The sequence below is a fragment of the Cnephaeus nilssonii genome, assembly GCF_951640355.1.
Source record: "Cnephaeus nilssonii genome assembly, chromosome: 15".
Lineage (NCBI taxonomy): Eukaryota > Metazoa > Chordata > Mammalia > Chiroptera > Vespertilionidae > Cnephaeus > Cnephaeus nilssonii.
This window is the reverse complement of record NC_137086.1, coordinates 58135898-58150451: the sequence shown is the minus strand read 5'-3', so window position 1 is coordinate 58150451 and position 14554 is coordinate 58135898. Positions and strand designations below refer to the sequence as shown.

Genomic DNA, 14554 nt, shown 5'->3' with positions numbered 1-14554 from the left:
AAACAATGCCTGTATGTCAACTCTAACTGAAAAAGTTTTTAATTTTAAAAAACACATTGAACACAATACATAAGAAAATGTAGTGTAAATACTGAGAGTCAGCTTTCTCAGTCAGAGACAGACGTTACAAATGAGGAAAAGGAAACATGCTGGAATAAATCCTGTGGTGCTGGACTGGGGTCGGAGGGCTCAGTATGAACTCATTTGTAAAATGTTGCTACATATACTGATGGACATACATTTCCCAGCCTCGTCCTCTGAGCGGGACTAGACCAGCAACCCTCCAGCTCTAGCCAGCCCCCCAGCACACAGACCTCTGGCTCTGAACATCATTCTACAATAAAAGGAACCAGAAGTTCTGGGGCTGGGACAGGAAAAAGGAGAAATGCACAACCCCGGAGCATCTTAATGAATTAAGGAAGTGCTTTAAAAAAAAGTAATCATTTCTAAAGGATATAGCAGTGAGCTCAGTGGGAAAAATAATTGCGATCACTCATTGATGTCTACTAAGGGCAAGGAACGAAAAGTGGCGGTGTGGACACACACACACGTCAGGTGTTTGACAACTTTGCCCTGAGCAATGCTGTAAGGTGTTCCTCTCCACATCTGTGTGTGACTTACTTAGTAGTCCAGCTTATGTCCTGTCTGTGTGACCATGTTTTGCCAGAATACTAATGAACACATGGTATGCTAACTTAACAGAATTGCCTTACTTGATACTTTATTAGAATATCCAGGCTGTCTGGTCACTAAACTATTTGTGAGAAATGGGGACCAGCCTTGAGTTTCCCATAAGAAATTGGTGCTTTGTGTGAACGAAAGGGGCCACATGCTAACCTGACAAGCTCAGGGGAGGCCTGCATGGCGCTTACAAACTCAGAGACCTAAAGTAACCACAAAGGGTGGTCTGAAATCAGACTTTAACTAAAAGCAGTTATGGTGGGTAGTTACGTCCCAGGCTGATATCTTCACTGACAAGGTCAACCTTTACCTTAACTGAGCCTGTCTTTTTGTATCTATAATAACATACACTTGAAGTGTCTGTGTAACTTGTAACTTCCCTTTTTCCGGACCTCTTGGGACACAACCTAATGTGCTGGGTGCCAGGACAGATACCACAAATTCCTTCATTATTATCATTATGTTAATTGTTCCTGCACCCACCTAAGTATATGTCTATTATTTTACCTTTTATCCAATCCCAGGGGTTTCCTTGATTTGCTTTCTCCTGAATCTCTAGTTTATCACCAATGAATTTCATGTAACCCATCTACATCCCTTCCTTTGATTACAATGTATAAATATAGGTATAGCTCGCCATTCTCCGGAGCATTATCCCAATCCATAGACATTCTGCTTCCTGGCAATTGTCAACAGATTGGCTCAAATAAACTCACAAAAAATTCTTTACAGGTTTGAATGTTTTTATGTTAACATTCAACTAGGGTGTGAGAACAATAAAGAACAGCATATCATTTAAAAAGTGTTAACAAACCTGCATGCACTGGCTAGGTGTTTTTTGACTTATCATTAATAAAAGAATTCAGGTAAAAAATAATTTTAAAAATATTAAGCTTAAGACAAAGCGTGCTTGTCCACAACCAAGGGAGTTTATACAGCGTTTGAGACCTAAACAGGTTTGGCAGAAGTTGGACAAAAGGATCAAGAGATAAAAGACGATATGGGAGTCAACATAAAAGAGCTCCCAAGGCCAAAGCTGGAACAATCATAGCAACTAAACAAATAAGATAAAGAGGAGAGGGAGAACTTCAGTCAAAATTCCACATCTCCAATAAAAATGTTCAGCCAACTAGGATCAGAAGGGAACTTCCTCACCGTAACAGAAGGCGCCCACAAGACCCTGCAGTGAGTCTCACACTAGAGGGGGAAATACTGAATGTTTTTCCTCTAAATCAGGAAAAGAGGCCCGTCCACTCTCACCACTGCAAGTCAGTATTGTAGTGGAGGTTGTCAGCCAGCCCAGCCCGGAAGGGAGCCGTCTGAACCTGGTACCTTCGGGATTCTACGGAGACTTTATCATGTACGCACGATCCATCATCCACTCCATTTCCAGCTCCTCTCTGCAGGATGGGGGTGGGGCTGAAAATCCCAAGTTTCTAATCATGGCTTGGTCTTTCTGGTGACCAGCCCCCATCCAGAAGCCCACCCAGAGTCACCTTGCCAGAATAAAAGATGCTCTTATCGCCCAGAATATCCCAAGAGTTTCAGGAGCTCTGTGTCAGAACTGGAAAGGGCAGCCCCCAGTGTCTGATCTTCAGCATGCAGTGATGACCCACAGCTGCCCGGGTCTGAGCAGGAATGAAGAAGGCCTGGGTGAACCTACAGTGCTGTTACTGCTGTTTATTACAGCCGGGCTCCCCTGCTCCCGACATATTCATACACTTTGATCTATTTTTGAAAACTTCACTGTAAATTAGAACCTTTACCAGAGGAGAGAAATTGTAAGTGTCTGGCTCTGTTTCTCTTAGAAACTCTGGAGAAAAGCTGGTCCAAGTCTCCTCAAATTCTCGGTGATCCCAGTCATCTGGGCACAGATGGCCAGATGTGAGCACCACTTGTAACTCGAGGGCCAGGTTAACCACAGACTCTTTCACGCTCGCAGTGAGAAAGTGAAGCTCCTGCCTCTCCTCTCAGCCCTATCAGTGCCAGAGCCTCAATTCACCTGAGAAAGCAAACCCCGAGGGCATCTCACCTGCTGGCGAAGGTCAGGGCCAAGGTCGTGGCCAGGTGAGGCATCAGCAGAAGGGTCTGTGTTTGGTGCTCAGTGGTCTTGACCTCTTCCTTCTCTTTGGGCCCAAACTGCCTCCAGCTAGAGAGAATCAAATAAACACAGGTTTACCCAAGTCCAGTAGGCAGCTTCGTTCCCAGAGCCGAAAGGACCAAGTGGCCTTTCAGATCGAAGCCATTATAACACTTCAGAAAACAGAATAAAAGTCTCTGACAATGTGGGTAAAACAATCAGGAATTAAAAAGTTCCTGAATACAGTGAAACAAAGCTTTCCTGCCCTTCTGGAAATTACCCTTCCCGCGTGGAATATTTTTTAAAGCAGCATGTCTATTTAGTACACAGAGTAATTTACTCCTTAACATTTACATGGCATTTCACAGTTCCAAGTGTCCCACGATCATTAATTATTCAGCTTTACTGTTAGTGACATAATTAGTAGGATGGGAGCAGACTCCTAGACCATATTTCAAAAGGACATTCTCTACAGGAAGGCGATGCTCATGCTGGTGCTCCTGTCAGACTCACAGGCGGTCATGCCGTTCAGCCCACTCAGGGCCGCTCAGCTCCACAGAGAAGGTGCTCTCCACATCTCGCCTGGGATCCTGTGCTGCATTTTGCTCTGAGGCAGTTGTGTCTGTGGACAAAAGGGGCCACATGCTAACCTGACCAGCTCAGGGAAGGCCTGCACAGCAGTCTTGCAGACTCAGAGACCCAAAGTAACCACAAAGGATGGTCTGAAATTAAACTTTAACTAAAAGCAGTGATGGTGGGTAGTCACCTCCAGGCTGGTATCTTCACTGACAAGGTCAACCTTTACCTTAACTGAGCCTATGTGTCTTTTTGCATCTACGTATAATAACAGACCCTTTGAAATGTCTAGGTAACTTGTAACTTCCCTTTTTCCAGACCCCTTGGGGCACAACCTAATGTGCTGGGTGCCAGGACAGATACCACAAATTCCTTCATTATTATCATGTTAATTGTTCCTGCACCCACCTAAGTATGTGCCTATCATTTTACTTTTTATCTAATCCCAGGGGTTTCCCCGATTTGCTTTCTCCCGCCTCTCTAGTCTATCACCAATGCATTTCATGTAACCCACCTACATCCCTTTCCTTTTATTGCAATGTATAAATATAGAAGTAACTTGCCATTCTCCGGAGCATTATCTCAATTCATTAAGGTTCTGCTTCCCTGCATATGTCAACAGTTTGGCTCAAATAAACTCACAAAAGTTCTTTACAGCTTTCAATGTCTTTTTATGTTAACACATCCATGTGGACTGAGTCTGTCCTTTGATCAGTTTATACTGTGGTGTGGGACTGTCCCCCGAGGCAACACCATGGACCATTCTTGCAGCACCCTTCGGCCCATGGTAGGTCAGCCCTCTGCCCCAGGCAGGCCAGGCCCTACAGTCCTGGGTGGGGCAGCATCCTGTCTTTGTACACCTCTGATCTTTATGTTGATTTCTGAAAGAAATTTCACACACACATATGCACACATGTACACACACATGCATTTATGCTCACACGCACATACACAGGCATATACACACAGAAGCACAGTCTACATTAGCAAACAGGGCACACTTGTGCTTCAGACCCCAGTGAAATGAGGATACCCATCCATCCTCAAGGAGAGAGGGGAAGTAGCAATTTTCTTAAATTTTATACTTGATACTTCATTTGTAATTTTTAGAGTACCATAATCTTTTTAGTGGATAAGGCATCTAGAGTCCATTCCTGGTCCTGTAGCATAGGTGAGAGGTGGTTAGGACCCAGGTGACAGTGAGCATTGTGAGGCAGGTTTTCTATGAGCTCGAGTTCCCAGGCAGTCTGCACTCACAGCTTCCTGTCCCAGGAACACTGCCCGCCCTGCCCTCTGTCCACCCCACCCGACACAGCAGGGTGTGGGACCAAATGAGGCCTTAAAAACTCACCACTCCAACAATGGTGACATCACAGTGTTGGGTCATTTTACAAATTCCATTTGTCCCCACCCTCTTGACTTTCATTTTTAAATGCTGTGATTATAGTGTACCCTATTCTATGGCTGTTTGCCTAAAATACTGTCTACTAAAACAAAACCAGACACGGCCATACCCGATCCACTCCTCGGGGGGATATCTGCACGCCTGCCCATGCCTGCACTACACTAGATGCTGGACACCCACCAGGACCAGGAAGGCCAGGCCCAGCCACTGAGCTCACAGCCCGCACACAGAACCAGACCAGTTGGCATGAGCAGGAAGGCCCTGTGCCAATCACCGTATTTTCCATTTGCTACCAGAAGACCCTTTCAGGAGCCTTCACCAGTGATAGCAAAAGAAGAGACTGACCTCAGACCTTCTCATTTCAGTTTGTTGAAAAGTAATTATAATAACAGTACAATTTTCCAGAGCTGCCCATCAAATTTTCTGATTCGAGTGTGCAGTCTCAGCCTAGGCTCAGCACACACAGACATTCAGTGTCTGCAGAACGAACAAGTTTCACCCACTGAGACATGCAGATAAAGCCCAACAAAGAGGCTTGCTCAGGACCTCAGGGGTCGTTTTTGATGCTGGATCTGAGCCCTTCCCTAGTGTGCCTCAGTTTCCCAATTGAGGCACATGCAATCATCCCATTTCCTCTTTGACCCTCAGTTCAATTGGCGTGACAGGCACAGAGCAAAAAGAGGCCACCAAGGGTCTGAGTGGCAGGCCTCCGGTGCCTTCCATCACGGTGATAAGAAGGGGAATTTAGCTAAGTTTCCACCAAGATACAAGATGACTTCCCAAAACTAAGGGGATTTCACAGCAAGATCTGGATTCCCAGCCTGCCCGAAAACTAACAGGAGCCAGCAACTCTGGACCCCATTCCTATGATGTCATCAGCTGGAGCTCAGAGGCCTCTGACCCCTCAGCTGGGGCCTGGTTGCCCCCTGCAGTCCCCAGACCCCTGTCACTCACTGACATTACCTGCAGGCCTGGGAGACTGATTTTCAGCCCCTGCCTCAGTAGATCTCCCTTTTCATCAGGAATAAATTCACACCATCATCCTAACTTGATCAAGTTCTGTGACCGTGAGTCTGTGAATTCATTAGGAGAACTCCCAGAGGAGACAGACACTGCTCTGCCTGGCTCCTACAGAGTGACGCCTAGGTGCCTCAGCTGGGCATCCAGGAGCCGGCTTTGGCTGTACCTGAGTGTCCCAACCATCTGTTGACCTCAAGAAGGAATATACTTGCCAAGAAGGACTCCTTGTGGTTAACTGGGCTCAAAATCATAACAGAGACTAGGAGCCATTGTTTGTACAGGGGCTTCTCATGCAAACTACATTTCCTGGAAAAGCTGCAGAATGGGCTGCCAAGCCTCCTGCACTGTGTTCCTGCAGGCTGAGCAGTCCCTTATAAAGGGGTTCCAGGTATCATCTTTTAACCAATGGGCTGAGACCTACCCTGTCCAATCAAAACTGCATTTGCATCTTTACTGACCCAATGAGAGCAGCTCTGTAACACCAATCTGAATGTGTTATTCCAACCAATCAGGCTGTGCAAACTTGGGTTCTTCATTAGCATAAAAATGGACCAATCAGGAACCAGGACGAGAACTTTCTTTATAAAAAGGGGCCTTCCCTTAGTCTGGGGGAGCACACGTTCAGTTTCCACCTGAGGCTGTGTTTCATAGGCTGCAAACTGCTCACCTGAACAAAGTTTCTCCTTTCACCACCCCAGATTGTGGACTCCTGTTGGCCTTGAATTGGTGGGAGGAACCTTTCGTTGACAATTTTCTTGCTAAGACCCTTCAGACACCTTCCCAGGGGGCCTCTGTGCAGCCAGAGCTCTCCGTTTGCAGCCAACCTCACCCCTAACTGCCACACATCACTCCTGGTGGCTGAGCCAAACAACCTGCCTGCAGTGAGACTCTCTCCCTCCTCTGCACACTCTTCAAAACCCAACCCAGTCTGAGCAGAAAGCTGCCTCTCCTCAGAAAGCCCAAGCGTTTCATGCTCCTCCCACACGGGAGTACTTTTCCCTTCGCACTGCCGTGTGCACCTGTATTAACCACAGGTTTCGATGCGTTGACATCTGGGCCCTTGCTGACACCGAAGGGACTGCCCCTCCCAGGGCCAGCCAGTTCCTAGAGAGAGCAAACGACTCCTCTGCGAGCACATTTCCACGGCAAACCAATCAACGTGAGCCCACACCCCAGCCAACCACCACCTTTGTCCTGCTTTCCCACTCAGGGCCACGCATCTCCCCAGGGCTGGGTACCAGCCAACCAGGAACAGCCCCCATGCACCAGAACCTTCAAATTGATCCAACTAGCCAGTCCTAACCCTGTTAGCCTGCTGCCCTCCCTCCACATTCCTTCCCATTGAAACTGCAGTGAAGGCTGGTGTCCAGGTCTCCCCATGCTCCCTCTGCCTCCTGACTGCCCTGGTGCTTCCGGGGTGACCCTGTGAAGCATGGCATGCCCCTCCTCTTAGGAACTGTGAGAGCAACTTATCTTCTCAATGGCAGACATCACCATTTCTGAATACTAACAAAATCTGTGTTTTAAACAGTCCTTGTGGCAGGACTCAGAGCTCGCTGAGGGCAGGCTGCTCCGCCTTTGGGTGCCCAGCCTGGCCAGGTGCGGTCCCCAGGAGAGACAGAAAGAAGAACGACAGACTGGAGTTGGGCCAGGTCTCAGCAGCTCCATCCCCTGCCCTCCTCATGCTGCCCACCACTGCTCCTTGAATGCTTGCTTGGTGCTCAGTGTTCTGATAAAAGGATCTGGGTGGAGCAGTGGGCAGTGACGACAGGGTAGAGGAGGCAAATAAGAGAAAGACCCAGCCTGCCAGCAGCCCCACCCACTGCTGGTTTGTTTTGTGTTTTTTGCTATGGTCTGAAAAGAAACCAATGAGTGGGGAGAAGGCGGGCAGCACCACGCTTTCCCTCCCTCTGGACCGACACTGACTCCCCAAAGCAATGAGCCAAGTTCCTGCCAGCCTTGCCCCGAGATGTGTTCTTTGGCTTCTCCAGGGGAATGTGTGACTCTACAGGCTCATCCTTCTCCTGCCCAGAGATGCAGCCAGAGGTCAGCCCCGACAGCCACCAACCGCCCCAAAGCTGGCAGCCGGGCTCCAGCGGCAGCAGCAGAGAGGCGGGCCTCAAGACCGTGCTCTGAGAGGGCGTGGGCAGTGCGGGCGCCCTGCCCTGCCGCTCTGTGGTCACCCTCCTGACCGCACTGAGCACCGTGCAGGCCCCGGCCCTCCTCTGGCTGCCAGGTCCTGGGGCTCAGCCCTGTGGCCGGCCAGCAGCCACTGCGCCAGGCGCCCTTACTACTCCAGGTTACCATCTGCATGGGCACATGATTCTTCCAGTCCTTTTCCTCCACTGGGTTACTATTTCTCCTTAAAAATACATGCAAAAGCTATATTTTCCTCTGTAAATGTAATTTGTAATTTCAGTTCTGGAAAAAATCTCAAAGTCACTGAGCTCAAATTTTTCCTGATCTTTAGAAACAAGTGACGTGTGTGCACGTGCACATCATCCCCGTGAGGATGCAGCCGCCGCTCCGAGTGCTGTGAACGATGCTGTGTAAAATTACGGATTTGAAAAGCTATTTCTGGATCTCAACAACTTGTAAGAAAGAGAGGAAACGTCTATTTTGGGTTGTTTTATTTCATTCCCACTCAATTCTGAACACGGCTGCTTGAAGCAACATTCATGGGAAGTGACACGGCTATTAATCAGCAGCGGCTACTGCCCGGCAGCCACGCGGGGAGGCCGTCCCGCCTTCCTGCGCTCCCTCCGGCCGCTCCTCCCAAAGGAGGCCAGTGACCTACTAAAAAGATAATTGCTTCGCCTGTTTCCTGCTCCGCAGCATCACTGCATCGGCCTACTCTGATGACGTCCCCTCAAACCAGAAGGAGAGGAGCTTTGCAGCTGGGCCTTTGCCTTCACCCCAAGACTTCCTGGGGTGCCAGCCGCTTTGCAGGCAGACCTGTGCCGAGACGTCAGGCTCAGCCTGTTGCAGCCCCCTGTTTTGGCGCGCAGACTTCTAATGTATGTGTGTGCCATAGAGACAAATGCTTCTTTAACTGTAGCCTCCGCTGTGGTTCACTATGGGAGAGGGCCCGAAGGAAGAGCTCTCCACGAGCCCTTCCGTCTGCAGAATTCCCAAGGAAGAACTTGTGCACCTTCCACCCGCCCATTCTCCTCCTCCCCTCAGCAGGCTGTCAGCCCAGCACCAGGGCCGGGAAGATGACCCCCAGTGGTTGGGATGGATCCATGACAAGGACTGTTTTTAAACACGACTGTATTTCGAGAGGGAGAGAAACGAGGTGCTTTGTTGTCAGTTCCAGAAAGGCCGATGCGGTCCTCTAATGGGGACTCCGAGCCGGGCTATTTCTGGCGCTGGCGCGGCTCCAAGAAGGCGTCCAGGTTCGGGAAGCCAAGGCCGGTCCTCAGCGCCCAGCACCGTGGCTTCTAGCAGCAGGAGCGGCACCACAGGCCTGCGCCCAGCTCGCGCATCCCAGCCATCGCTCCTCACCTGCTCCGCAGGGAAGGAAGGTGAGCGAGTTTGAAGTCCAGCCAGCCCTTGGCCTCCCGGCAGGAAAAGGATGGCACTGAGAAGCGAAGGTGGGCAGGCCTCGAAAGCAGCCTCCACGGAGCCCAGCGCAGTGCCAGCACCTGAGAGACCACGGGGCAGACCAAAGGGGAGCAGAAACAAGGGTGCTGGCAAGACCTGGAACACCACCAGGACTCCAGGGAGGAAGCCAGGGCAGACCAAAAACCTGGAGAAGGAGGAAGAAGAGGGCATCTTGCAGGAATCCTCCGAGAAGGAGCAGTGACCGCGCCACCATTCCTCACTGAGGAGCAGGTTCCTTCTGGGACAGCTCCACTCCCACTACTCCGCCCCTCCTCTGGCCCAGCCACCCTCACACACACCGGCGCCCGCCTGCCGGCCACACCACACAGCACACCAGCCGGGCCCTGGTGGCCGAGTGGGGAGCAACTCTCCTTTGGTCTGGTTCCCAGCAACCCCTCACCCCATGCCATCCCCCTGCCCTCCTGACAACACTGATTTCCCACTTGGCCGCACCCCATGTCTGCTGCCTCCCTGCTCCCTCGGTGGTGGGGACATTGCTGACTGGGTTCTTGGTTTAGGGGATCCCTTTCCCATGCTTACCTCTGGCTTCCCTTCCTTAAAGGGGCCCGAGCCCCATCTCACTCTGACATGTCCACAGCACTGTCCTGGCAGCAACACCTGTGGCCATGGATAGCGCTGTTTGACCCCAAGATGCCCCAACTAACCTGTCTCACCAGGTGCGGCTCTCACCCTTACCTTCCTTCCATGAGGTGCCTAGCCCTGCACCAGGTTGACAGCGCTCCTGGGGCACAGGAGGGAAGGCAGAAGGGCTGTGAGCCCCCAACCCATCTGCTTCCACTCCCTCACATGGGTACTACAAGGAGCGAGCCTTGCCCACGCCCACCCCCTGCTCCTCCCCACCCCCCAAGGTTCTGGTTCCATCTTTCCTCTGTTCACAAACTGCCTCCGCACAGTTGTGTTGTGATTTGTTCCATGTTTCATTCTTAGACACCTGTCATTGCTGCTGCTACCAGCGCCAAGTGTTCACCCTCACTGCCTCCTGTCTGCCCACACTCCCCTCCCAGATGCTCTTCGGAAGGGGCCAAGGGCAAAGCAGGCTGGGAGTCGACTGCCCCAGTCCCAGGGAAGATGGGGCTCTGCCCCTAGGATGCTGCAGCAGAGTGAGCAGGAGGCCTGTGTTGACAGCAGAGAGTGTAGGGCCACCTTCTCCCCCTGTTCTGCTGAGGAGGAGGTAGCCATTATTTGTCCCAGCCTAGGCCTCCCCTCTGGTTTCCTACTTGCAGTCATTTGAATAAAGTATATCCGTTTCTGGGGAAGGAAGGAAGGAAGGAAGGAAGGAAGGAAGGAAGGAAGGAAGGAAGGAAGGAAGGGAGGGAGGGAGGGAGAAAGGAAGGAAGGAAGGAAGGAAGGAAGGAAGGAAGGAAGGAAGGAAGGAAGGAAGAAAGAAAGGAAGGAAGGAAGAAAGGAAGGAAGGGAAGGAGACTTCCAGGGAGCAGAGAGCCATGTGAACTTGTGAGCACAGACCCTGGTGCCATGTGTCTCAGCCAGACAGGGCAGAGATACAGCCTTGGCCGATCCTTTCCCCTGTTCTCAAAGGTCCCCCCAAACCAAAATGCCAGGAATATGAAGGTCCCACACAGGAAGCTGTGGGTTTCAAGTTGTGGCCGGCGTCCAGTGGGCTCTGGCATTCAGCCCCCTGAGGCCATGGAGCAGGCTGCAAGACCAGGGGGTGGGATTCGCACTGTCTCCCCCCACAAGCGATGGACAACCTTGTGGAGACCCAGGAGCCCTTCAGCTAGGAGATAACATGGGGCAGAAGAACCTGCAGCACTGTCTCCATATTTCCAGCGAGTGGCCACTTCTGGACAACATTACAGCCCGAGGGTGTAGCCAGTGAGCCCTGACTGTCAGGAACCAGGGGAGGCGGGCCTGAGTCACCTGGATCTGAAGGGTGGCCAATTCCAGCTTCTTCCTGGAGGGTGCATTGTACAAACAAGAGTGGGTCTGCCCACCACACCGAGGCTGAAACCCCTTTACAGTAGACACCAGTGAACAGGGCTGCCTTGCCATTGAGTTTGTTCCGGATACTCTTCTGGAACCTCATGCTGCGCACGGGAGGCCAAGGGACCAAGTCAACATCACATCACCTCAGGCATCACGAGGGGAGGCAGGAGATAGTGGTTAAAACCCAGGCTCTGGATCAGACACACCTGGTTTACACAGAGATCTGACACCTGCAGTGTTATCCTGGGCAAGTTACACCAATTTGCTGCACCTCACACTCCTCAGCCATAAGACGGGTCTGCGAGTGATGGTGAGGACTGAGATATTTCCGTACCTGTTTAGTACCATACCTGACACATAGTAGGTGTTCAAGGCATGGCAGGTGCCATCATCACACTCATTACCATTATTCCCAGTTCCTAGGATTCCCCCCTATTCTATTCATTCTTGATCTAGAAAAGCCATTTAGAAATTTCCCCAAAGAAGCACTCTTTCTTTTCATTTAACCCGAACAAAGCACTAACCTATCCTATAGCACTAAAACTGCTATAAAAAGAGTTTCAGAGGGAAGAGGAAAGTCTCTTTCACCCAACCTTAAAGACACTGAAATTGCTGACAGCGAAGAGAGTAGGCTGTCTACTGAAGTGCTAGAAAAGGTGTGTGTGTGTGTGTGTGTGTGTGTGTGTGTGTGTGTGTGTGTTAGGAAGCATATGAAGCTCCCTAAGAGCAGCTGCCCCTTTCCTGCACCCTAGAACACCAGTCAACTCTTCTTTTCAAATCCAAGGGAGGGACAGAGTGGACAAAACGAAGCCAGAGAAGGTGGTGGCAACCTTCTTGTTGCCATCGAAGCAGCAGCTTCTGCCCAGAGCCCACAGCCGCCTCTAGAAAGGACCCTGAACGTTGTTCAGATAGTCCCCACCCCCCAAGAAATTAATTCACTTCCTAGAATCACAGCCTCAGTAATATCTGTGAGTGGCATGGTGGTTAACGGTAGTCGTCAGAACTGCGACTCCTTGAGATTTCTCCTTTTTTAAAAATCATATCCTAATGAATACAAAACAAAATTATGGTGTGGGAGACATGAAGCCATAAATTATAGCTGAGACTGCCTGTGGTGGGCTAATGATTTCACTGTGGGATTATTTTCATGTTTTTAAAAATTGCATCTGGCCGAAACCGGTTTGGCTCAGTGGATAGAGCGTCGGCCTGCGGACTCAAGGGTCCCAGGTTCGATTCCGGTCAAGGGCATGTACCTTGGTTGCAGGCACATTCCCAGTAGGGGGTGTGCAGGAGGCAGCTGATCGATGTTTCTCTCTCATCAATGTTTCTAACTCTCTATCCCTCTCCCTTCCTTCCTGTAAAAATCAATAAAATATATTAAAAAAAATAAAAAATAAATAAAAATTGCATCTGTATAGAGAAGTCTTCCATCATGAGCACCACTGCAGAGATACTGTAGGACTCCCAGCACTTCAACCCTCCACCCACCCCCCCAGCCCCCAGCCAGCTCCTCTCTCCTCTTCCCATCCAGCCTATAGCAGGTGCAGGGTCTGTGTGCATCATGTCTGCCCAACAGCCAGCCAGAGCCTGCCAACATTCTGGGGGATCCCGTGTATGTGCAGTGAAAGAAAAAAGGCAGACAAGAAGGCCCAAACAAGCTCCAGGTCCCCCCCCCCCGACCCCCAGAAGGTTGAGCATCAGATGACAGCCATCCTTAGGGTTGGCATCCATGTATTAATGCTTTCAGCTGACTTTAGACTCTCCCTGGCCAAGGGACATGCCTGAGGACTTAAGGGCAGGCTGCTGCCTTCACATTCCCTTTTAGTCCACAGCCTGAAAGGTAAAGCAGGCTGTCTACTGAAGTGCTAGAAAAATTGTGTGTGTGTGTGTGTGTGTGTATGTTAGAAAGCATATGAAGCCCCCTAAGAGCAGCCGCCCCTTTCCAGCACCCAAAAACACCAGTAGACTCTTCTTTTCAAACTCAAGGGTCTTTCAATCCATTAACATGGTATGTCTTCCCAGTTCTTTAGATAATCTTTTATCAATGTTTTGTAGCTTTCAGTCTATAAGTCCTATACATGTTTTGTTCCATTTGCACCAAAGTATTTAACTTTTTATGAGCAATTGTAAATGGTATTATATTTTAAATTCTGGGATCTTTGTGTTCATTGCTAGTATATAAAAATACAATTGACTTTTGTATGTTTATTTTGTATCCTGTGACCTTGCTGAACTCACTTCTTAGTTCTAGCACTCTTCTGGAAATTCCTTGGAATTTTCTACATAAACAGTTACATCATCTTGTGAGATAATGGGGAAAAACATATATTGGTCTTTGATCCCCGATTCTGGCACAGAGCTCTTAAAACCTTTGTCATTTGCCGAGTGATAAGGGAGTCTTTTGTTCTAATGGGGTGACTCCAAGTGGGCTCCTGATAACTCCTGGGTGAGGGCTGGTCACCTGCAAAACTAAGCCATGATTAGAAGCTTGGAATTTTCAACCCCACCCTTCGTTCTCTTGAGGAAGAGGAGCTAGAAATGGAGTTAATGATTGATCATACCTGTGATTAAGCCTGCATAAAACCCCAAAAGGGTGAGGTTCAAAGAGCTTCCAGACTGACTAATACACCCACACTTGGAGGATGACACACCCCAACTCCACGGGGACAGATGCTTCTGTACGGAGGACCCACCCAGACCTTATACTAAGCACCTCTCCATCTGGCTGCTCGTCTGTGTTCCTTAACCTGTATTTCAATAACGGTTGTTTTCCTGAGTGCTATCAGCCCCTCCCGCATATGAATCAAACTTGAGGATGAAGTCATTGGAGCCTCTGATCTGTAGTGGGTCAATCAGAAGCACAGGTGACAACCGGAGCTTGTGACTGGGGTCTGAAGCGGGGGTGGGACAGCCTTGTGAGCCCTTACCTACGAGATCTGACACTGCATCTAGAGTGTCAGAACTGAGTTAAGTTGTGGCACATCCAGTTGGCATCAGGCTTGGTTATTGTTGTGAGGAAAAACCCACACACATTTGGTGACCAGTATCAGGAGTGAAGTGTTCTGGGTGAGTAGTAAAGGAGGTTCAGAGGACACAGTAGCACACAGTAGGAAAGAACTAGGTTTTTCCCTACATGTTAGGGACAGAAATAGAATATTGGGGACTAGCTATTAGTTATAAGAAATATTAATTATATTCTGCTCACCCTGATTGTTTTGTTCTGA

General features: G+C 49.7%; 2 protein-coding genes across 2 annotated transcripts in view; one reads left to right on the top strand and one right to left on the bottom strand.

Moving 5' to 3' along the window:
• ACOXL (acyl-CoA oxidase like) overlaps nucleotides 1–14554 on the bottom strand; it is a gene marked incomplete at both ends in the record, with an annotated part of 252564 nt that overhangs the window by 134566 nt on the left and 103444 nt on the right. Inside the window, 1 exon segment of the mRNA XM_079792227.1 lies at nucleotides 2714–2830. Coding sequence (XP_079648353.1) covers nucleotides 2714–2830 — 117 coding nt within the window.
• LOC307111572 (high mobility group protein HMG-I/HMG-Y-like) lies at nucleotides 4092–9567 on the top strand (the record flags this gene model as incomplete). Its single annotated transcript, XM_079791586.1, is given in 4 exon segments — nucleotides 4092–4124; nucleotides 9303–9354; nucleotides 9357–9380; nucleotides 9383–9567. Coding segments are annotated over 4 exon segments (294 nt in total).